At 43.3% G+C, this 25,582-nt stretch overlaps 1 protein-coding gene across 2 annotated transcripts; it reads left to right on the forward strand.

The window, feature by feature from the left end:
* The first annotated feature begins 601 nt into the window (after nucleotides 1–601).
* Nucleotides 602–25,571, forward strand: LOC135550255 (serine/threonine-protein kinase 26-like). 2 transcript variants are annotated; one of them, XM_064980884.1, is made up of 11 exons: nucleotides 602–1,069; nucleotides 19,247–19,477; nucleotides 22,012–22,068; nucleotides 22,169–22,277; nucleotides 22,413–22,570; nucleotides 22,723–22,908; nucleotides 23,048–23,196; nucleotides 23,323–23,419; nucleotides 23,557–23,619; nucleotides 23,717–23,844; nucleotides 24,016–25,571. In XM_064980884.1, exons 1-11 carry the CDS (start codon nucleotides 1,019–1,021, stop codon nucleotides 24,029–24,031), a joined length of 1,245 nt encoding a protein of 414 aa, XP_064836956.1. In that variant the 5' UTR covers nucleotides 602–1,018; the 3' UTR covers nucleotides 24,032–25,571. The 2 variants fall into 2 exon arrangements, with proteins under 2 accessions (XP_064836956.1, XP_064836957.1); XM_064980885.1 differs by lacking the exon at nucleotides 24,016–25,571 and having other exon boundaries at nucleotides 23,717–23,848.
* Nucleotides 25,572–25,582: the final 11 nt, after the last annotated feature.

Here is a 25,582-nt window from a genome sequence, read left to right on the forward strand (position 1 = left end):
GTTTGACTATCGCAAACGGTTTGACTTGAAAAAATACAAAACATATTTTTTTAATGAGCCGTTTGGGAGCTAAACGTGCTGGCTCTTTTTGGTGAACTGAGCCAACTCACTGAAAAGAGCCGGAATGCCCGTCACTACTGGCCAATGGCAGGCACCAGTGGGCGTTTCCTGGTGAAGGCCCACATCAAGGAACAACCGGAATTGAAATTACACGATTTTGGAGCAAGTTGGCAAAAGCAGAAGGGTGCAATTGCGGCCATCAATTTGGGGCGTTCCTGCATGTGGGTATTCCTGCATCTGCAGGAGCCCTTCTTTACTTTTGACCAATTTTAAACTAGGACTCCGGAACACAGCAGACGTAGTAATTCCCACATACAGGAACGCCCCAAATTGAGGGCTGCAATCACACAATTGGAGAGAAAGCAGTGACGCGAATGTCTCTGTACAGTTTTCGGCTCCATCCAACTGCTGAGCGCTAATAACGTTTGCTGCGTTCAACTACTAGTCGGATCTAGGGAACTCAAATGTTCGACCTGCTGACTGATTGAACGCAGCACGTGTATAACGATAGCCAGTTAGCAAGTTGGAAATTTCCGAGTTCCCTCGAGCATGTGAACATGGCATAAAGCCAGCCAGCCACATCAACGTAGTTCTGACAACAAGTCGTCGACTGCTTGCACTTTTGGATGTATTTTTTACTAGCTAAATCCACCGATGAATAGCTTGTCGTAACATCAAATACATTGTTTTACAGCTATAAATGAATGTTAAAACATCAAGATCGATGTCATGGAATAGCCAGTCGTCTGTTGTTTTGAAGTAGCTAGCCTAGCGTTAAGGCTGGGTGTGTAATGTCAGCTAGCTACGACGACTTTAGCAGTTAGCTACGTTTTTCAAAGGAAAAGAGGTTGCTACCGTTAACTAGCGAATAATAAACCGCATACTGGGTTGCCTGACGTTAGTTCGCTAGGCTAGTTATTTAAAACGTTAATCGGTTGGTTTTCTGTTATTCCTTTGGATGCGGAAGATGGCCCAGTCACCGGTTGCGGTGCAAGTGCCTGGGATGCAGGTAAGTGGAGGCCTCCCAACTTTTTTCAACAACAACCATTTCACGTTAAATAGCTTTCTTGCATTTAGTTGAGTAACGTCAGTTAGCAAGATTGCAGGGCGTTGCTAGTGTGTAACTTCATAACTAGGTAGTTAACGAACGTTAGCAAAGTAACTTAACTACAGCGGCTAACTTAGCTAGTTTTGTATCCTGTTGGTGTATTGTTGCTAGACCGTTTTGATGGCATGACATAAATCAATTAGCTAACCAGCTTTTTGAGCACTCGGGTATATATCGGCAGTTCGCGCGAAGGAAGGACACGTCTGTCAACGTACGTCTAGCGTCTGTCAACGTACGTACAATCATAATTGGATGTTAAACTGATTATGGCAGTACTAGGCCGAGTAACGTATGGCAATAGTCATGTACACACTTAACTCTGCTTATCGTAATGTCAAAATCAAAGTAAGCATACAGCCGATTAAAACACGTGAATTATTAGGACATGTAACTAAACTCGGCCCTTTAATCAGCTTTCCAGCGGTGTATTTGATCTGCGCATGTGCCAGCACCGGTAGCGCAAGACTTCGTGACCTATGCGTCCCAGTCGAAACAGTTCGCGCATATATTATGACGACGTTTGTGTTCGTTTTTTTGGTGTTCGGCAGGGTTCAAGCACTTTTTTTTTTCTTGAAGCTTGTCGAAGTTTTGGTAGCAAAAGTCAACTCCCCGTTCGTTGGTGATTGGTCGACAGCAGGGATTCTTCAATTAAGTGTTTGTTGTTCAATGACGGATGACTCTTCGTTCACATTTGATCACGTGAGAAATACTTGACCAAACAAACCAAATGGTTAGATGTAAAAATTGAACATGCGAAAGAGAAACTGATGACACTACCACTGACATGCCAAAACTGCCAATGGCAGATCTGGGTTAATTGTGTGAATTATTCATTCATTTCTCTGTCTGTTTTATTTTATTTTTTATTTTATATTTGCAATGCATCGGTGCAGCAAGGTATCAATTTAGCCAATGTGATCATATCACACCAGAGCTAGGCTACATGTCACTCTCGCCATTCAAACATCCCCTCCAGTTCATTGCCAATTTATAGTGCAATATTTAAACGTGTGTTGGGGGAAAGTGTATTCATCACCCACATTGCTTCACTAAAATTGATGAATGGCTGATCATTAGGCTATGGACAGGTTGCGTGCATGTTTCTATTTTCTAATAGTTGTCAATTGTCTCTTTATCCTCGTCAGTGGCGTGAAGTCGTTTTTTTGTGGTATCTTTACTTTGCTTTACTATTTATATTTTTGCACACTTTTAGTTCACTACATTCCTAAAGAAAATAATGTACTTTTTACTCCATGCATTCTCCTTGACGCCCAAAATTACTCGTTACATTTTGAATGCTTAGCAGGACAGGAAAATGGTCCAATTCCCACACTTATCAAGAGAACACGTGGTCATCCCTACTGCCGCTAATATGGTGGACTCACTAAACACAAATCAAATCCAATTTATTTATATAGCCCTTCGTACATCGGCTGATATCTCAAAGTGCTGTACCGAGACCCAGCCTAAAACCCCGAACAGCAAGCAATGCAGGTGTTGAAGCATGTTGGCTAGGAAAAACTCCCTAGAAAGGCCAAAACATAGGAAGAAACCTAGAGAGGAACCAGGCTATGAGGGGTGGCCAGTCCTCTTCTGGCTGTGCCGGGTGGGGATTATAACAGAACATGGCCAAGATGTTCAAATGTTCATAAATGACCAGCATGGTCAAATAATAATAGGTCTGAGACAGGTAGCACATCCAATGAACAGGTCAGGATTCCATAGCCGCAGGCAGAACAGTTGAAACTGGAGTAGCAGCACGGCCAGGTGGACTGGGTACAGCAAGGAGTCATCATGCCAGGTAGTCCTGAGGCATGGTCCTCGGGCTCAGGTCCTCCGAGAGAGAGAATACTTAAATTCACACACGACACCTGATAAGACAGGAGAAGTACTCCATATACACTGCTCAAAAAAATAAAGGGAACACTTAAACAACACAATGTAACTCCAAGTCAATCACACTTCTGTGAAATCAAACACCCCCAATAATGGAGTGGTTTTGCAGGTGGTGACCACAGACCACTTCTCAGTTCCTATGCTTCCTGGATGATGTTTTAGTCACTTTTGAATGCTGGCGGTGCTTTCACTCTAGTGGTAGCATGAGACTGAGTCTACAACCCACACAAGTGGCTCAGGTAGTGCAGCTCATCCAGGATGGCACATCAATGCGAGCTGTGGCAAGAAGGTTTGCTGTGTCTGTCAGCGTAGTGTCCACAGCATGGAGGTGCTACCAGGAGACAGGCCAGTACATCAGGAGATGTGGAGGTGGCCGTAGGAGGGCAACAACCCAGCAGCAGGACCGCTACCTCCACCTTTGTGCAAGGAGGAGCAGGAGGAGCACTGCCAGAGCCCTGCAAAATGACCTCCAGCAGGCCACAAATGTGCATGTGTCAGACTCCATGAGCGTGGTATGAGGGCCCGACGTCCACAGGTGGGGGTTGTGCTTACAGCCCAACACCGTGCAGGATGTTTGGCATTTGCCAGAGAACACCAAGATTGGAGAATTCGCCACTTGCGCCCTATGCTCTTCACAGATGAAAGCAAGTTCACACTGAGCACATGTGACAGACGTGACAGACGTGACAGTCTGGAGACGCCGTGGAGAACGTTCTGCTGCCTGCAACATCCTCCAGCATGACAGCCCTCCATGTGCTCGCCAGAGCTAGCCTGACTGCCATTGAGTACTGAGATGAGATCCTCAGACCCCTTGTGAGACCATAAGCTGGTGCAGTTGGCCCTGGGTTCCTCCTAATGCAAGACAATGCTAGACCTCATATGGCTGGAGTGTGTCAGCAGTTCCTGCAAGAGGAAGGCATTGATGCTGATGCTATGGACTGGCCCGCCCGTTCCCCAGACCTGAATCCAATTGAGCACATCTGGGACATCATGTCTCGCTCCATCCACCAACGCCACGTTGCACCACAGACTGTCCAGGAGTTGGCGGATGCTTTAGTCCAGGTCTGGGAGGAGATCCCTCAGGAGACCATCTGCCACCTCATCAGGAGCATGCCCAGGCGTTGTAGGGAGGTCATACAGGCACATGGAGGCCACACACACTACTGAGCCTAATTTCGACTTGTTTTAAGGACATTACATCAAAGTTGGATCAGCCTGTAGTGTGGTTTTCCACTTTAATTTTGAGTGTGACTCCAAATCCAGACCACCATGGGTTGATAAATTTGACTTCCACTGATAATTTTTGTTTGTTTTTGTTGTCAGCACATTCAACTATGTAAAGAAAAAAGTATTCAATAAGAATATTTCATTCATTCAGATCTAGGATGTGTTATTTTAGTGTTCCCTTTATTTTTTGGGGCAGTGTATAACAAACTGACCCTAGCTCCCTGACACAAACTACTGCAGCATAAATACGGGAGGCTGAGACAAGCGGGGTCAGGAGACACTGTGGCCCCATCCGATGATACCCCCGGACAGGGCCAAACAGGAAGGATATAACCCCACCCACTTTGCCAAAGCACAGCCCCCACACCACTAGAGGGATATATTCAACCACCAACTTACCATCCTGAGACAAGGCCGAGTATAGCCCACAAAGATCTCCGCCACGGCACAACCCAAAGGGGGGCGCCAACCCAAACAGGAAGATCACATAAGTGACTCAACCCACTCAAGTGACGCACCCCTCCTAGGGACGGCATGAAAGAGCACCAGTAAGCCAGTGACTCAGCCCCTGTAATAGGGTTAGATGCAGAGAATCCCAGTGGAAAGAGGGAAACCGGCCAGGCAGAGACAGCAAAGGCGGTTCGTTGTTCCAGAGCCTTTCCGTTCACCTTCGCACTCGTGGGCCAGACGACACTCAATCATATGACCCACTGAAGAGATGAGTCTTCAGTAAAGACTTAAACGTTGAGACTGATACTGTGTCTCTCACATGGGTAGGCAGACCATTCCATAAAAATGGAGCTCTATAGGAGAAAGCTCTGCCTCCAGCAGTTTGCTTAGAAATTCTAGGGACAATTAGGAGGCCTATATCTTGTGACCATAGCGTACGTGTAGATCTGTACGGCAGGACCAAATCAGAGATGGGTAGGAGCAAGCCCATGTAATGCTTTGTAGGTTAGCAGTAAAACCTTGAAATCCACCCTTGCCTTGACAGGAAGCCAGTGCAGGGAGGCTAGCACTGGAGTAATATGATCACATTTTTTTGGTTCTAGTCAGGATTCTAGCAGCCGTATTTAGCACTAACTGAAGTTTATTTAGTGCTTTATCCAGTTAGCCGGAAAGTAGAGCATTGCAGTAGTCTAACCTAGAAGTAACAAAAGCATGGATTAATTTTTTTGCGTAATTTTTGGACAGAAAGTTTCTGATTTTTGCAATGTTACGTAGATGGAAAGAAGCTGTCCTTGAAACAGTCTTGAAATGTTTGTCAAAAGATAGATCAGGGTCCAGAGTAATGCTGAGGTCCTTCAGTTTTATTTGAGACGACTGTACAACAATTAAGATTAATTGTCAGATTCAACAGAAGATCTCTTTGCTTCTTGGGACCTAGAACAAGCATCTCTGTTTTGTTTGAGTTTAAAAGTAGAATGTTTGCAGCCATCCACTTCCTTATGTCTGAAACACAGGCTTCTAGCGAGGGCAATTTTGGGGCTTCACCATGTTTCATTGAAGTGTACAGCTGTGTGTCATCCGCATAGCAGTGAAAGTGAACATTATGTTTTCGAATGACATCCCCAAGAGGTAAAATTATATAGTGAAAACAATAGTGGTCCTAAAACGGAACCTTGAGGAACACTGAAATTTACAGTTGATTTGTCAGAGGACAAACCATTCACAGAGACAAACTGATATCTTTCCGACAGATAAGATCTAAATCAAGCCTGAACTTGTCCGTGTACCAATTTGGGTTTCCAATCTCTCCAAAAGAATGTGGTGATCGATGGTATCAAAAGCAGCGCTAAGGTCTAGGAGCACGAGGACAGATCTAGAGCCTCGGTCTGATGCCATTAAAAGGTCATTTAGCACCTTCACAAGTGCAGTCTCAGTGCTGTGATGGGGTCTAAAACCAGACTGAAGCATTTCGAAAACATTGTTCATCTTCAGGAAGGCAGTGAGTTGCTGTGCAACAGCCTTTTCTAGCATTTTTGAGAGGAATGGAAGATTCGATATAGGCCGATTAGTTTAAAAAAATATTTTCTGGGTCAAGGTTTGGCTTTTTCAAGAGAGGCTTTATTACTGCCACTTTTAGTGAATTTGGTACACATCCGGTAGATAGAGAAAGGAGGGCGAACCACAGGAAGCAGCTCTTTCAGTAGTTTAGTTGGAATAGGGTCCAGTATGCAGCTTGAAGGTTTAGAGGCCATGGTTATTTTCATCATTGTGTTAAGAGATATAGTACTAAAACACTTGAGCGTCTCTCTTGATCCTAGGTCCTGGCAGAGTTGTGCAGACTCAGGACAACTGAGCTTTGAAGTAATACGCAGATTTAAAGAGGAGTCTGTAATTTGCTTTCTACTATTCATGATCTTTTCCTCAAAGAAGTTCATGAATTTATTACTGCTGAAGTGAAAGCCATCCTCTCTTGGGGGATGCTGCTTTTTAGTTAGCTTTGCGACAGTATCAAAAATACATTTCAGATTGTTCTTATTTTCCTCAATTAAGTTTGAAAAATAGGATGATCGAGCAGCAGTAAGGGCTTTTCGATACTGCACGGTACTGTCTTTCCAGGCTAGTTGGAAGACTCCGTTTGGTGTGGCGCAATTTCCATTCCAATTTTCTGGAAGCTTGCTTCAAAGCTCGGGTATTTTCTGTATACCAGGGAGCTAGTTTCTTATGAGAAATGTTTTTAGTTTTTAGGGGTGCAACTGCATCTAGGGTATTGCGCAAGGTTAAATTGAGTTCCTCAGTTAGGTGGTTAACTGATTTTTGTCCTCTTGACGTCCTTGGGTAGACAGAGGGAATCTGGAAGGGCATCAAGGAATCTTTGTGTTTTTGATGCTCCTTGGTTGGGGTCTGAGCAGATTATTTGTTGCAATTGCAAGCGTAATAAAATGGTGGTCCGATAGTCCAGGATTATGAGGAAAAACATTAAGATCCACAACATTTATTCCATGGGACAAATCTAGGTCCAGAGTGTGACAGTGAGTAGGTCCAGAGACATGTTGGACAAAACCTACTGAGTCGAGGATGGCTCCGAAAGCCTTTTGGAGTGGGTCTGTGGACTTTTCCATGTGAATATTAAAGTCACCAAAAATTTGAATATTATCTGCTATGACTACAAGGTCCGATAGGAATTCGGGTAACTCAATTAGGAACACTGTATATGGCCCAGGAGGCCTGTTAACAGTAGTTATAAAAAGCGATTGAGTAGGCTGCATAGATTTCATGACTAGAAGCTCAAAAGAAAAAAACATCTCTTTTTTTTGTAAATTGAAATTTGCTATCGTAAATGTTAGCAGCACCTCCGCCTTTGTGGGATGCACAGGGGATATGGTCACTAGTGTAACCAGGTGGTGAGGCCTCATTTAACACAGTACATTCATCAGGCTTAAGCCATGTTTCAGTCAGGCCAACATTGACTATAATTGCCTTTGAAGTAAGGGATCTAACATTAAGTAGCCCTATTTTGAGATGTGAGGTATCATGTTCTCTTTCAATAATGACAGGAATGGATGTCTTTATCCTAGTGAGATTGTTAAGGTGAACACCGCCATGTTTAGTTTTGCCCAACCCAGGTCGAGGCACAGACATGGTCTCAATGGGGATAGCTGAGCTGACTACACTGACTGTGCTAGTGGCAGACTCCACTAAGCTGGCAGGCTAGCTAACAGCCTGCTGCCTGGCCTGCACCCTATTTCATTGTGGAGCTAGAGGAGTCAGAGCCCTGTCTATGTTGGTAGATAAGATGAGAGCACCCCTCCTGCTAGGATGGAGTCTGTCACTCCTCAGCAGATCAGGCTTGGCCCTGTTTGTGGGTGAGTCCCAGAAAGAGGACCAATTATCTACAAATTCTATCTTTTGGGAGTGGCAGAAAACAGTTTTCAACCAGTGATTTAGTTGTGAGACTGCTGTAGAGCTCATCACTCCCCCTAACTGGGAGGGGGCCAGAGACAATTACTCGATGATGACACATCTTTCTAGCTGATTTACACGCAGAAGCTATGTTGCGCTTGGTGATCTCTGACTGTTTCATTCTAACATCGTTGGTGCCGACGTGGATAACAATATCTCTATACTCTCTACACTTGCCAGTTTTAGCTTTAGCCAGCACCATCTTCAGATTAGCCTTAACGTCGGTATCCCTGCCCCCTGGTAAACAGTGTATGATCGCTGGATGATTCGTTTTAAGTCCAATACTGCGGGTAATGGAGTCGCCAATGACTAGGGTTTTCAATTTGTCAGAGCTAATCGTGGGAAGCTTCGGCGTCTCAAACCCCGTAACGGGATGCATCAAATGCATCATTTGTAAATAGTCTGAGTGTGCCTGTACTTGAATTGCTAGGGGGCTGGCCCACGTGGGGGAAATGGCACCATTTTCTTATTCTGGAAGCTGTGCCGTCTGCTTTGCTTAATATAAGGAATTTGAAATGATTTGTACTTTTACTTTTGATACTTAAGTGTATTTAGTACCAAATACTGTTATTTGAGTAACTTTCTATTAAGGTATCTACAGTGCATTCGGAAAGTATTCAAACCCCATGACTTTTTCCACATTTGGTTATGTTACAGCCTTATTAAAAAATCTAACTTTTTTTTTTTTTTACATGCCCTCAATCTACACACAATACCCCATAATGACAAAGCGAAAACAGGCTTTTAGAAATGTTTGTAAATGTGTGTGTATATATAAGTATGAATACTTTGCTATGAGACTTGAAATTGAGCTCAGGTGCATCCTGTTTCCAATGATCATCCTTGAAATTTTTTATATAAATTGGAGTCCACCTGTGGTAAATGTAATTGATTGGACATTATTTAGAAAGGCACACACCTGTTTGTATAAGGTCCCACAGTTGACAATGTAAAAACCAAGCCATGAGGTCGAAGGACTTGTCCGTAGAGCTCCGAGACAGGATTGTGTCGGAACAGATTTGGGAAGGGTACCAAAACATTTCTGCAGCATTTGAAGGTCCCCAACAACACAGTGGCCTCCATCATTCTTAAATGGGAGAAGTTTGGAACCAAATTTCTTCCTAGAGCTGGCTGCATGGCCAAACTGAGCAATCGGGGGAGAAGGGCCTTTGTCAAGGAGGTGACCAATAATCCGATGGTCACTCTGACAGAGCTCCAGAGTTCCTCTGGGGAGATGGTGGTCCTTCTGGAAGGTTCTCCCAGAAGGACCACCATCTCTGCACCACTCCACCAATCAGGCCTTTATGGTAGAGTGGCCAGACAGAAATTACTCCTCAGTAAAAGGCACATGACAGCCTGCTTGGAGTTAGCCAAAAGGCACCTAAAGGACTCTTAGACAATGAGAAACAAGATTCTCTGGTCTGATGAGACCAAGATTGAACTCTTTGGCCTGAATGCCGAGTGTCACGTCTGGAGGAAACCTGGCACCATCCCTACAGTGAAGCATGGTGGGGGCAGGGACTGGGAGATTAGTTAGAATCGAGGGAAAGATGAACGGAGCAAAGCACAGAGAGATCCTTGATGAAAACCTGCTCAGGACCTCAGACTGGGGCGAAGGTTCACCTTCCAACAGGACAATGACCCTTATCACACAGCCAAGACAACGCAGGAGTGGCTTCGGGACAAGTCTCTGAATGTCCTTGAGTGGCCCAGCCAGAGCTCGGACTTGAACCCGATCTAACATCTCTGGAGAGACCTGAAAATAGCTGTGTAGCGACACTCCCCATCCAACCTGACAGAGCTTGAGAGGGTCTGCAGAGAAGAACGGTAGAAACTCCCCAAATACAGGTGTGCCAAGCTTGTAGCGTCATACCCAAGAGGACTTGAGGCTGTAATTGCTGCCAAAAGGTGCTTCAACAAAATACTGAGTAACAGTACTGAATACTTAACTAAATGTGATTATTTTTTTATGCAAATTTATTACAATCTGTGTGTGTGTAGATTGAGGGACAACACGATTGAATCAATTTTAGAGTAAGGCTGCACCTTAACAAAATGTGGAAAAAGTCAAGTGGTCTAAATCCTTTCCGAATGTACTGTATACTTTTACTGAAGTATGACAGTTGGGTACTTTTTCCACCACTGATCCTCGTCAATTTATATGATGGGCTACATTGATTTAACATTCATTTTGATATTCCACAGAGGATTTGAAGACAAGGTTTTTTAATATGTTTTTGGGAAAGGACAAATGTGATTTGCTTATGGCTGAGTTAGATGCGCTGCAGGCAGCTTGATTGATGGGTCCTTTTAGGTGGGTGGTGTGCATGTATGAGTTCACTTTTTCCGTATGTCCATTTCCTAAAATAGGCCTAGCCTGTCTGGACTTCATCTCTTTAATCAGATAGAAAACAACAACCTATGTCTTGTTGCAGGGTCAGCATATGTGCGAGGAATGACAACAGGTGCCAGTTTTGTGTTTCTTTGCTTATTAAATGTGGTGCAACTGAATGAAACGTAGCCAAGCTCTCTTCAAGTTTCATCCTATAGGATGCATAGCCTCTATCATAATATTTTCTGTAGCGTATTATTTTTCCAGAAATATATATATATTTTTCTCATTACTGCGTCCTCGGAACAACATATTTCCATAGAGAATGACCACAGTAGCGTTGGTGACGTTATGCGAATCGATCGGGAAAGTGGAGGGAAAAATGCATCTGACTGGGTGGGACTGGTTTAGTGCGTCAAAATCGGAATCTGCATTTTTCCTGCATCCTCTCCAAACTGACATTTCTTAATTTGTATACTAGACTAATATTTAGAGGTAATAACTTGAATAATAATAATGAAATACTACTGATAATAACAGTGTAATAGTAATAGCGAAGTTGCAGAAAAGCCCCTCCTTGGCTTTGCCCACATAGGATGAAAAAAAAAACATCCACAGGGCACGAGTGGACACTGAATGGTTTGATGAGCATGATGTAAACCAGGGGTGTCAAAGTCAAATGGACGGAGAGCCAAATAAAAAATTTAGCTACAAGCCGAGGGCCGGACTGTTCGAATGTTCATTGAAAAATTTTTAAATGACGCATATAGTCTAGTGAACCTAATTGAACCTACTGAAAACCTAACAAATATGATCAGATAAATAAAGCAATATTTTCTTATGGCTCTGTCAGTAATCTTTAATTTTCAACAGACACAAAAGACAAATTTCCTTTATATAAAAATCCCCATAACATGAACATTAAATGAAAGAAACCGGTATTCAAGGCACCATCAGTAGCCTATATTTTCTATTTTAGCAAAAGTGGGCTAAATTTACTTCAAAGAAAAAAACAATAATAGCAATTTTCTATCATCCACTCAACTGAAATATTTTTAAAATATAATTGGATTGAAATACAATAAAATAAAGTGCAAAAATCTATTAATCAAAAACAACACTTTGTTTAAGGAGAAGTAACATGCAGTGAAAACAAATATTAAACTTTAACTTTTAAACTTGAACTGAGTAAAAACTCTAAATATGTGATTGCACAGTAATGTTCACTTGTTTGAGGTTGAGGGTGATACTTGGTGGTGTCCCATCTTTTCCACAAGTTCATCAATGTTCGGGGTAAGGCTCTGAGCTGAGGAAATCCTCAGAATTGAGTGGAGGTGTTCAGCAGTAAGTCGACTTCTGTGTGATGTTTTGTTCAGGTTCATCAAAGAAAAAAGTTGTTCACACAGGTATGTGCTGCCAAACATAGACAACGTTTGAGCAGCCTGGATGCGCAGCTGGGGCATTGTGTCGGGGAGGAAACGGGCGAACTCCGCAGCACCCACTGCCGCATATTTTGCCCTCAGTGCATCATTGCATTGGAGGTCAATCAACTCCATTTGGAGGTTTGGTGGTGAGCTTTCCACGTCAACAGCAAATGGGTTACCGAGCAGTTCCAACCTGCTTTTTGTGCTTCAAAGTCAGCAAATCGGCGTCGAAAGTCAGCGGCAAGCATACCTATTTTATCAGCCAACTGTGCGCTCGGGAACGCACTGGTAGAGAGCTTCTCTTTCATGGTCTGGCAGCTGGGAAAGTGGCTCAAATTTTCTTTCCGCATCTGCGTCTCCCACAGAGTCAGTTTGGTTTTAAATGCCTTCACTGTACTGTACATATCAGAGATGACATGATCCCGACCCTGCAGCTGCAAGTTCATTGCATTCAGATGACTCGTAATGTCACACAGAAAAGCCATTTCACACAGAAACATTTCGTCTCGGAGTTGTGTTGTGTCTTTCCCTTTGCTGTCCAAGAACAGACAAATCTCCTCACGAAGCTCGAAACATCTTTGAAGCACCTTTCCCTGGCTTAGCCATCGCACCTCTGTGTGATAAGGCAAATCACCATGCTCCGTTTCTAACTCCGTCAGAAATGCCTTGAACTGGCGGTGATTCAAACCTTTGGCTCTGATAAAGTTAACTGTGCGCGTGATGATGCTCATTACATGCTCCATTTTCAAGGCTTTACCGCACAACGCTTCCTGGTGTATGATACAATGATAAGCTGTCAGCTCACCTGTCGCGTTTTCCTCTTGCATCTTTTCCCGTATCTTCGCCACCAGTCCGCTCCTGTGTCCACACATCGCAGGTGCTCCGTCGGTTGTCAAACCCACGAGTTTTTCCCAAGGCAGCTCCATCTCATTTACACATCTTGACACCTCTTCATACAAATCATGCCCCGTAGTTGTGCCATGCATAGGACGTAAAGCCAAAAACTCCTCTGTCACGCTTAGGCTGGAGTCCACTCCGCGGATGAAAATTGACAACTGGGCAATGTCAGAAATGTCGGTGCTCTCATCCACAGCCAAGGAATATGCAATGAAATCTTTTCCCTTTTTCACAAGCTGCTCTTTTAGATTGATGGACAACTGGTCTACTCTCTCGGCAATGGTGTTTCTGCTCAGACTCACATTTAAAAAGAGTTGCCTTTTTCTGGGCAAACTTCGTCACAAACTTTAATCATGCAGTTTTTGATGAAATCCCCTCCGTAAATGGCCGGGCTGATTTAGCGATCTCTTCTGCCAAAATAAAACTGGCCTTGACAGCAGCCTGGCCTTGTGATTTGGCTTTTTTGAACAGAGCCTGTCGAGATTTGAGGCCTCGTTTTAATTCCTCTGCCTTTTGTAGCCTTTGTTCCATGTCCATATTCTTGTTTTTGTCCGCGTGTTTCGTTTCATAATGTCGTCTCAGATTATACTCTTTCAGTACCGCCACACTTTCTCCACACAGAAGACACACAGGTTTTACAGCTACCTCCGTGAACATATACTCCGACTCCCACCTTGTTTGAAACCCCGGTTCTCAGTGTCCACCTTCCGTTTTGCCATTTTTGATGGGTATCTGAAAGTTAATTTTACTGTGATGCTGACGACTGCTGTGCCAATAAATATTGAAATGAAGCAGCCTACTGCTCGGTGCGTCACCGTTGCATTGTGGGAAATGTAGTATTGGTGCGTGTAAAAGATCTGCGGGCTGCCGGCTTGCTGCGGTCTGCGGGCCGGTTCTAATAATAAATCAAGATCATCCCAGGGGCCGTAAAAAACCTTCTCGCGGGCCGGATGTGGCCCGCGGGCCTTGACTCTGACATATGTGATGTAAACCATATGCCATGGCCGTCTCAGTCACCAGATATTAACCTAATTGAACAATTCTGGAAGATTCTGGAGCGGTGCCCGAGACGGCGTTTTCCACCACCATCAACTAAACACCAAATGATGGAATTTCTCGTGGAAGAATGGCGTCGCAAAGTGCACTGAAGCTCTTCTGGCTCAGCCTGTTAAAGAGCATCTGTACTTTCTGTATACTTTTTAGCCAATAGTTCTGAAAGTAGCGCTCATGAGCCAAAAGTGGTCCCAGAAAGTCTGTATTTTTGGGCGGCGATTTAATAAAAAATAAAATGTATTTATTTAACTAGGCAAGTCAGTTAAGAACATTCTTACTTTCAATGACGGCCTAGGAATGGTGGGTTAACTGCCTTGTTCAGGGGCAGAACGACAGATTTTCACCTTGTCAGCTCAGGGATCCAATCTTGCAACCTTACGGTTAACTAGTCCAATGCTCTAACCACTTGCTTTACATTGCACTCCACGAGGAGCCTGCCTGTTACGCGAATGCAGTAAGCCAAGGTAAGTTGCTAGCTAGCATTAAACTTATCTTGTAAAAAACAATCAATCAATCATAATCACTAGTTATAACTACATATGGTTGATGATATTACTAGTTTATCTAGCGGGTCCTGCGTTGCATATAATAGATGCAACGCTGGGGGATTTAACAAAAGCGTATTTGTGAAAAAAGCACAATCGTTGGACGACTGTACCTAACCATAAACGCCAATGCCTTTCTTAAATTCAATACACAGAAGTATATATTTTTAAACCGGCATATTTAGCAAAAAGAAATTCAGGTTAGCAGTCAATATTAACCAGGTGAAATAGTAATTTCTCTTTTGTTCATTGCACGCAGAGTCAGGGTACATGCAACAGTTTGGGCAGCCTGGCTCATTGCGAACTAATTTGCCAGAATTTTACGTAATTATGACGTAACATTGAAGGTTGTGCAATGTAACAAGAATATTTAGACTTAGGGATGCCACCCATTAGATAAAATACCGAACGGTTCCGTATTTCACTGAAATAATAAACGTTTTGTTTTCGAAATGATAGTTTCCGGATTCGACCAAAGGCTCGTATTTCTGTGTGTTATGTTATAATTAAGTCTATGATTTGATAGAGCAGCAGCAGGCTCGTAAGCATACATTCAAACAGCACTTTAGTGCGTTTTGCCAGCAGCTCTTCGCTAGCACAGCGCTGTTTATGACTTCAAGCCTATCAGCCTATGGCTGGTGTAATCGATGTGAAATGGCTAGCTAGCTAGCTAGCTGGGTGTGCGCTAATAGCGTTTCAAACGTCACTCGCTCTGAGACTTGGAGTAGTTATTCCCCTTGCTCTGCAAGGGCCGCGCCTTTTGTGGAGCGATGGGTAACGCTGCATCGAGTGTGGCTGTTGTCGATGTGTTCCTGGTTTGAACCCAGGTAGGGGCGAGGAGAGGGGCGGAAGCTATACTGTTACACTGGCAATAATATAGTGCCTGTAAGAACATCCAATAGTCAAAGGTATATGAAATACAAATAGTATAGAGAGAAATAGTCCTATATTAACTACAACCTAAAACCTCTTACCTTGGAATATTGAAGACTCCTGTTAAAAGGAACCACCAGCTTTCATATGTTCTCATGTTCTGAGCAAGGAACTTAACCGTTTGCTTTTTTACATGGTACATATTGCACTTCTCCAACACTTTTGTTTTTGCATTATTTAAACCAAATTGAACATGTTTCATTATTTATTTGAGGCTTAATTGTTTTTCATTGATGTGTTAATTAATAAGTGTTCATTCAGTATTGTTGTAATTGTCATTATTACAAATACATTTTTAAAAATCTATTTTGTGAAGTGCACCAGTCCCTCCTGCAACAAAGCACCCCCACACCATGATGCTGCCACCCCCGTGCTTCACGATTGGGATGGTGTTCCTCAGCTTGCAAGCCTCCCCCTTTTACCTCCAAACATATCAATGGTCATTATGGCCAAACAGTTCTATTTTTGTTTCATCAGACCAGTGGACGATCATTGTCCCATGTGCAGTTGCAAACCGTAGTCTTGCTTTTTTATAGCTGTTTTGGAGCAGTGGCTTCTTCCTTGCTGAGCGGCCTTTCAGGTTATGTCGATATAGGACTCGTTTTACTGTGGATATAGACACTTTGTACCTGTTTCCTCCAGCATCTTCACAAGGTCCTTTGCTGCTGTTCTGGGATTGATTGCACTTTTCACACCAAAGTACGTTCATCTCTCGGAGACAGAACGCGTCTCCTTCCTGAGAGTTATGACGGCTTGTGGTCCCATGGTGTTTATACTTGTGTAATATTGTTTGTACAGATGAATGTGGTACCTTCAGGCATTTGTAAATTGCTCCCAAGGATGAACCAGACTTGTGGAGGTCTACAATTATTTTTCTGAGGTCTTGGCTGATTTCTTTTGATTTTCCCATGATGTTTAGCAAAGAGGCACTGCGTTTGAAGGGAGGCCTTGAAATACATCCACAGGTACACCTCCAATTGACTCATATGATGTCAATTAGGCTATCAGAAGCTTCTAAAGCCATGACATAATTTTCTGGAATTTTCCAAGCTGTTTAAAGGCACAGTCAACTTAGTGTATGTAAACTTCTGACCAACTGGAATTGTGATACAGTGAATTATAAGTGAAAGAATCTGTCTGTAAACAATTGTTGGAAAAATGACTTGTGTCATGCATAAAGTAGATGTCCTAACCGACTTGCCAAAACTATAGTTTGTTAACAAGAAATTTGTGGAGTGGTTGATACACTTAGGTTGGAGTCATTTAAAGCGAGTTTATGTAAACGTCCGACATCAACTGTATATAGAAAGGCACAGGTGTTTGCCTCTGGTCTACTGAAAGCATATTTTGTGTATCCTTTGCCTTGGCAAATTAGATATTGTTTGGGCTGCCATATGGTCACCGTTCACTAGATTTGGGACTTGAAATAGGCCTAAGCCACTAGCTACAACTGCTGTTCTGCATTTACAGCCTGTAATCTGATAGGGATGAGAACATTTCAGTGCAATGACGTTACAGCGTTAGGTCTCATCTCTGTCGTTGATGATTTGAACGTTAGAGGGAAGATAGTTCCACCCACAAGTGTTCTCATGGAGCAATGACATTTCTTTACCAAAGTGAGACATTGAAAGATTCCATGCTTTTTCAGTTATATTTTGTGTACCAAGTTATTAAATTGGTGGATTAGGCTTTAGGTGTTTTCTGTTTCAGTTTAGCCACACTTATCTAACACATCTGAAATGTAACATATTATAAGGCAAGCAAAGTCAATTGTGACAAATATGAACATTGTCCTATCTGCAGATTATTCTCTCCCTGCCAAGTTCTAGTATGGTCATTGCAAAACATGGGCATTAAGGCTACTTTGCAGCACTCCAGTACTCAAGCTGCCTCGTGCAACAGCAGGAAGGCTGCATTGATGAGAGGTGGTTGATATTAGTAATTTCCCTGGGGCTTTAGTAATGACGTTTGTTCACCATGCTTCATTGCTCTGGCAAATGAATTCCTAAATGCAGGATATCCACCTGTCTCTCTCTCTCTCCAGGGAGATCAGCAACTCCCTTTTGATTTCCTCTGTTTTCTGGTATGGGCATTAGGCCTACCTGCAGTCCAAAGTCTGACACTAAATCAGGCCCGGCAAGCCTTACTGTTTTGTGAGACTGGTATGATACTGCCAACAATGACCAGTAGCATTGGCCGCATTTGGAGTGTTCTGTCAGCTTGAAGAGGGTGTGGCCTGAGAGGGAGTATTCCTTACTCTTGTTTGCTGTGGGTAACACCCGAGTCTGCGCTAGGTTAGTTGTCAACAGTGCATTGGAAACGGGCCCATGCACAGGACGTGTGTATGTTAAATGTTGGGCATGCTGCCTGCATGTTCTTTCCACTATGCACAGGGGCCTATTCTCTTCAGCTTTTAGTTTTGAATCAGAATAGGCCTGTTGGATTTAGACAGCTAGCTTCCTCCCAAGAAATTCTGTTGACGGAAGTTATTTCCAGGCAAACATGTTCTGCCATGTGGCGGTAACAAACTGATTAAGGTCCTGGCCTGGGCAGTCTCCAGATTAGCCTAGTGCTCACAGCTTTATCTGAGGCAGAACGGTCTAGATGCGTGAGACTAGGGGCAGGATACAGCCTCCTATAGCTGCTCTGGCCCTCTGTGACGCCATGAGTCAGTCTCTGCCCAGACACTGACGCTGCTGCCATTCTCGGCAGTCCTTTCACACTGAAGCCCAACACACCCAAAGGTGACCAAAGACAAGAAAGTCATCTATTCCTGCCTCTGTGCCAACCTGCCAGACAGGGCTCTTAATAGTCAGGGCAGGGAGAGATCAAGGCTGGTGCCACTGACTTCCACCACTCTCTGTACAGATTAATAAATTGGTGTTTCCCCTAGTATTGTTTTTAGCAGCGGTGGCTACCAGTTTGCTGTTTTTTAAAGCAAATTTCCTGTAATTCTACACATTTATCCACGATATATGCTGTGTTCTTATGCCATCTGAGTGACTCAAACATTATAACCAAATCAATGGGGGCCCCATGCCATGATGTTTTTTTTTTTTTTTTTTACATTTTAGATTCTCCCTGACTGTCTAGTTTTTATTTAGGTGGTTGTTAGTTCTCAAAGTTGATCTTATTTCAAAAAATATACAACGGCATTATCTTTTCTACGTACTTTGTTTTTTTGGGAGCGGAGGACATGACCTGGCAGCGGCAGACCACCGCTGCTAAATTAAAATATCGGAAACACTGAGAAATGCACGTGGGCAAAGATCTTTCTGTGGAAACCCATTTTCTGTTCAAAACACATCTGCTTCTGTTCAAAACACACAAGTGATCTCAATGCCACACCCTTTTCACCTTTGCTGTATTTGAAATGTCTCACATTTTAGAACAAGGTTTGGCAATAATAAGCTTAACAGGAGACAGTTTATCATGTATTTGGATCCAACAGGCTCTCTTTGCAAACATGCTTGTGGTCATCTAGGGATAGGTTACAGTGCAGATTAGACCATGTGGATTTTTCACATTGGGTAGGCTATTCTTTTATAAAACAGTTGATTGTCAGTTTTCTATAGCCCGGCCTAGCAATAAACTATGTAGCCTCAACGTCAGTTAAATAAATGGCAACTTCCTGTTTTTGACTCATTCAGCAGTATAAACACATAACATAAGGCTCTGATGAAGGAGATTACGCTGAAACGCAAGTCCCGTGAATAAATGATCAGGTCTATGCTGAAACAGTCCTCTTTTTAAAAAAATGTATTTTCCTGGATTGTCACCTGTTGAGGTGTCCTGGGGTAAGGAATGTTTATTTTATTTTTTTAGACACATAACTGCTATGTCTCTGTCTCTGAACCTTCAGAACAGCCGGACGGACCCTGAGGAGCTGTTCACCAAGCTGGAGCGTATTGGGAAGGGCTCCTTCGGCGAGGTATTCAAGGGCATCGACAACCGCACCCAGAATGTGGTGGCCATCAAGACCATAGACCTGGAGGAGGCTGAGGATGAGATGGAGGACATCCAGCAGGAGATCACCGTGCTCAGCCAGTGTGACAGCCCCTACGTCACCAAGTACTACGGCTCCTACCTCAAGGTAACACACACACACAAAGAGGATTTGACACCCACCATCTCGGATTGTTCTGAAATCTTAGTTTGAAACATCAAATGAATATTCCTGAAAGATTTGGTTGAAATATAATTTGATATCTGAGAAATGAAGGTAATTGATTGCACCCAAATTGGCAGTATACAGTATAAGTTCTCTGTCTGATAAGTAGTATGTAGCTGTGGCTTGGAATATTGCTTTGTTTTATCCTATGTGTTTTCTGTATATGGAGTATCCAGCCAAGTATAATTTTTGTAGGTTTTGTTCCGTCATTAAATCCTTGTGCAAGAGAAATGGTCTACGTTGGTGGTTAGTCTATAATTTGTTAATGCTAAGTACTAACAATGTGTTCAACATTTCGAAAGTTTGCTGTAGCACGTCAACCCTTTTTTTTTATGTCCCGCCCCATCCAGGCTGTGATTGGTTGGTTCACGAAAAGTGACATTGAGGAGAGCTTGTTTCAACAAAAGGCACACGATATAGCTGAATAGCCAGCTTGCCAAACCCAAACATTGCTTATTTTATCCCTATTGTCTTCCGTCTTACCGCTTCAGCTGCAAAACCTTGACTAACAGTTGAACTGGTATCGCTGGGCTCAATGGGCTGCTCTCTCTCCTCTCTGCTGCCAGCGCCTACGGGCTCATTAGGCTGAGATTGACTGGTAACGGCGCCAAATTTTAATAATTTATTTTAAAACATTTGGCTGCATCAGCCTCATGGGACTTCAACCTCTTCTCTCTCTGCTTTTCAGCACCGCCTTGACGTTATTTCTCTTTTTGTTTCTCCATCTTGCTCCGCTCCACTATTTATCCAAATGTCACCACTTAACAGAGATGGGAAAGGGGTGGGGCCCAGGTAAAGTTAGAATTGACTGGACCAAAAGTAATTGGCTGGGGGAGAGAGGCTGACAGATGTAATACCCAACCACAGTGGCAGAGGGCTGGCAGCACACTCGCCTGGGCCAGTCAGACATACAGCACTTGGTTATTTTTATTTAAGCGGGGGCTGGGGTTATTTATGTTTTGCTTTGCTCAGGCCCCAATTGTCAAGCGGCCCACCGGGGAAACTCCCGGTGCGCCTGATGGCCAGTCCGTTATTGTCTGCTGCAGAGGATAAGTTCATTAGAGTAAATAAGAATTTGTTCTTAACTGACTTTCCTAGTTAAAATAAATATTTAAAAAAGTAACACACCTCAACATCAACTATTCAGAGGAGACTCCGTGAATCAGGCCTTCACGGTCGAATTGCTCCAAAGAAACCACTACTGAAGGACATCTATAATATAGCCCAAACAAATACCTCTCCCCCTGCTGTATTTATTTATTTTGCTCCTTTGCACCCCATTATTTCTCTTTACCTTGCACATTCTTCCACTGCAAATCTACCATTCCAGTGTTTTACTTGCTATATTGTATTTACTTCGCCCCCATGGCCTTTTTTTGCCTTTACCTCCCTTATCTCAACTCATTTGCTCACATTGTATATAGACTTTTTCTACTGTATTATTGACTGTATGTTTGTTTTATTCCATGTGTAACTCTGTATGTGTCGAACTGCTTTGCTTTATCTTGGCCAGGTCGCAATTGTAAATGAGAACTTGTTCTCAACTTGCCTACCTGGTTAAATAAAGGTGAAATAAATAAATCAAATAAAATGTGAACCCAAACTTAAATGGCCAATTTGAGTGCAATCCATGAACTTAATTTGTTTGCGATCAAATGACGTTATGTAAAGCTTTGTTTCACAGTTGCGAGTGTAATCGGCCACAGTTCAAACGGTGTTGATTGTCTGTTCCTTAAACGGTAACGACTCAATCCGTACCGTTTAGAAATGCAGTGTCGCTTAACAGAAGAACCCTCTTCTGCTATGTTACACGACCTGTATTTCTAGAAGATGCATGTCGGCGCTTTGGGTTGAGGGGATCTGTGAGGTTGCCACATACAGTAGGTTATTTCTATTTACACATAAGAGACGTTCTGCGTGGAAAACCCGTGTTCACGGCCATGTGTAGCTCCCGCATGACTTTGAAATGGAAAATCATCGGAGTGGCTGGGGATCTGCCTTTTCTGGACCACTTTTCCCGGGAAGCGAAAGGTCCCGACGCTTCCTGCGCGTGTGCGGTATTCTACTTCTATACAGAGTCTCTGCTTTACTCGTAGAGAACAGGCTACTCTGGTGAATGGCGCTCGTTTTAATCAAGTTAAATCAAAGATAAAAAAATGTCTGCACAATCATATATAAAGATTGTTTTGGACATGAGAATCTAATATAATAGTAAAACGTTACTGTGAGACAAAACACCGCCTCGTGTACCATGAGATTTTAGGATTGTGCGAATGGTGACATTTTTCTGAACAGCGCACGCCACTAGGCAAAATATGGGCATAACCTAAAGATTTAAATGCATATTCCCATGAAACCGATTTGAGATCAGATGGTCCGGGGGGGTTTTACCTACGGCGCCTCGGCCTAAAATCATGTCTAATGGCTCCCTCTTTTCTACCTCTCTCTCTGTACAGGGCAGTAAACTATGGATCATTATGGAGTACCTTGGTGGTGGCTCAGCTCTGGACCTGGTAAGGGTTACAATATGTCAGTGTTCCCCCCCCCCCCCCAAATGTCTGTTGATGGGCTTGCGTATGTGGTATGTGTGCTCACTGCATGTCTTGTGTCTAGCTGCGAGCAGGGGCATTTGACGAGTTCCAGATTGCGACCATGCTGAAGGAGATCTTGAAGGGTCTGGACTACCTCCACTCCGAGAGGAAGATTCACAGGGACATCAAAGGTGTGTGTGTTTAATATCTTCCGTAGAGACGAGCTGCAGTTTTTGGGTTAATATATCCGGTAGTCTTGCTCTTGTGCCATGTATTGATTTCACTCATTGCTGTTGGCATTATCATGGTTGTGTGTGGTTTGGCAGCGGCTAACGTGCTCCTGTCCGAGTGTGGCGAAGTGAAGTTGGCAGACTTTGGCGTGGCGGGCCAGCTGACAGACACCCAGATCAAACGGGAGACGTTCGTGGGCACGCCATTCTGGATGGCCCCTGAGGTCATCCAACAGTCTGCCTATGACTCCAAGGTTACCAGCTTTCTGTTCTCTTCTGTCTTTAGTGGAGGGCACTTGGAATTGAAGGCGTGTCCTCTTTTCATGACACAAACATGCTGTCAAATCCCGCAAACTTAATTTCACTGAATTCCAAGCCCCTCTCTAACACACTCGCCCTCCACCAGGCTGATATTTGGTCTCTGGGCATCACTGCCATCGAGCTGGCCAAGGGTGAGCCTCCCAACTCAGACATGCACCCCATGCGGGTCCTCTTCCTCATACCAAAGAACACCCCACCCACCCTCAGTGGAGACTTCTCCAAGACCTTCAAAGAGTTTATAGACTCCTGCCTCAACAAAGACCCTTCATTTGTAAGTACAATGCCTGAGCACTTAGTCAAGTAATGGAACTATGAGAAATAAAAGACAATCTTGCATTATTTAGTGGTAGTTCATATAGTTGTCCATGGTTAGCCTGCCTTTAATTGTGGGCCAATATTCCCATTTATAGAGGCCAACAGCTAAGGAGCTTCTGAAGCACAAGTTCATAGTGAAGAATGCCAAGAAGACGTCCTACCTCACTGAGCTGATAGACCGGTTGAAACGCTGGAAAGCTGAGGGACACAGTGACGGAGACTCCAGCTCTGAAGACTCTGACTCGTGAGTAGTGAAGGCTCTTAACATTGTACCCTTGACTAAGAGTTGGTAAAGATTTGATCGGAGACCCTGTCTGAACTACAGTAACCTTTAACCTGTGGATAATCCTATCTGTTGTGTCTCTCCCAGGGAGTCCAGCAACAAGGAGAATGACTCCTCCCAGCCAGGTTGGTCCTTTACTACTGTTCGCAAGAAGAAAGACCCAAATAATGTGTCCAATGGAACGGTGAGTTGGTCTGAGGTGGAGGACAAGGAAGTGAATGTAATTACAATATTAGTTGTGTGATTAGTGGGTTAATGCAAACAATTCGGGAGAGTATCATGAGTAAAAAATGTTCTCCTCTGCTTTCCATTTGATGACAGGACCAAGGCCTCCTGAAGAAGTCTGCCAGCTTGACCACACTGATCGCCCCGGTATTCACTGAGGTAGAGACAGCTACACCAGCGCTCTTTTCTAACAGTTGTAGAGATGAGTCATCTATATTGTTTTGCCTGTCTGTCTCTCCATTTCCACCGCTCCTAGCTGCAGCGCAGGGATGGACAGATGAAGGGAGGGATAGAGGAGCTGGAGAAAAACCTCCACATGGCTGAGGACATCTGCCCTGGAGTCACAGACAAGATGGTCAACCGGATCATCGACAAGTTCCAGAGGTGAGTTAGGGGACAGCAGGGGAGGGGACAGCAGGGGAGGGGGGAGGGGGGCTGCTATAGGTAGTGACGTAGACTAGACTATTGGCTGGATGGTTCTTCTGGAGATTACATGTTACAATTTGGAGCAGGTGGCATTCAACTGTGTTTTCTTTCTGTGGACTTTTCCATCAGATTTTCTGTGAGTTAGTGGCATGTGGAGGGCAGGTTTAGACGCTTGATGAGGACCACGCCTCCAGAGTGCATCATCAGCCTCTGCCTTTTCCCACCATCCTCCATGCCTCTCCTCTGATCAGCCCCCACCAGGACCATTGGATGCAGGGAAAGAGGGAGGACTCCTGCTGTGCACACTCACTGATCTTATAACCAAAAATGTTATTTTTTATTTGTATGTATATTTGTTGAAATATGTTTATGCTATTTTATTTAACCCCTTTTAAAAGTAGGCTCAAGCGTGTTACTGTTATATTAGTCAATAGTATTTTAGTTTTGTAATATTTTAAGTATTTTTTTTTTATTATAAGGACGTAACATCAATCTTCTGCTGAGCATAAGACGTCTACTTAAGTCAGATATTAAGGATAGTTTAGTTTTCAATTTTGAGTTCATTTTTTTTACTGCTACTAAAAATGTTTAAAGTAGCTATATTGTAGATGTTCAGTGTACTGCACTTGTTTCTGATGTCTAGCTTACCATCTTCATGTCACTTGTAGCATTTAGAAACCTGCTGTTTGGAGAACTGCATATCTAGTCGAACCACAGGAGTTCAATACCTCTGCTGAGAGCAGTCCGTGGGTGGGGGGAAAGGCTCAGACCAGTGGATGTCCGTAAACAGAAACTTCTGTTCGGTGACAATTGGAAAGGGGGTCACTTGTTTTGGGCATTAGGAAAGACTGTATCGGAAATGGGAAGACTTTGCTGTGCAAAAGATGTATCGCGCTCTCTCTCATTCCAAAAGATACAAATCATATCTATCTTAGGGGATCTTAGCTCGAGAAGGGCAATCCTATTGGAGGCTTTGGAATCTACTTCTGAAGGGAATATGCACTGCACACACTTTGGGGGTGCAGCTTTTTCTAAATATGCTTGCTAGTTTATTTCCCTACTTAGACTAGATCTCAAGGGAGACGGGGTACTTTTCTGTCTTAAAGACACTATGCTCTCCCTCTACCAAAAATACTTGACAAGTGCTCAAGTGAAATGGCAATGTCGGTATTGTAATGTTTGAAACATTGGTCTGAGTCCTTGAGTACTCTACGGGGAGTCGCGTCCTTTTGAACAAATCCCAAATAAAGATTTTCTTGAGAATGTTATCAGCCAAGCTCAGACACATACATACAAAAGGGTGCCATCTTTGGTGTGGTGGTGACAGAGCCCCTTTTGGAAGGGAGGAAGTATGCCAACTTAACATCCAATGGTGCCTAATACTTAATTGTAGTGATATTCTCTATTTAATTGTGGTCATGTATCATCGAATGCATTAAATAGTAATAATACGTTTGTGAAGGCAATAATGCATTTGATCATTGCATATTTTTGTATTTCCTCATCAATTACATGCAGATGGAAAACAAGATTTTTTTTTATATTTCTGTATCTGAACTTTATAAAAGAAACTGTTGACTTTGCTTTACAGGAAGCTGTCAAATGTATATATTGGATAGTCTTTGCTTCAATCGTTGCAAAATTCATTTTGGTTTGGTTTTGAAAATAAATATTTAAATTATGAATTAGTTTTTTT

Source organism: Oncorhynchus masou, chromosome 12 (genome assembly GCF_036934945.1).
Source record: "Oncorhynchus masou masou isolate Uvic2021 chromosome 12, UVic_Omas_1.1, whole genome shotgun sequence".
NCBI classification, from domain to species: Eukaryota; Metazoa; Chordata; class Actinopteri; order Salmoniformes; family Salmonidae; genus Oncorhynchus; species Oncorhynchus masou.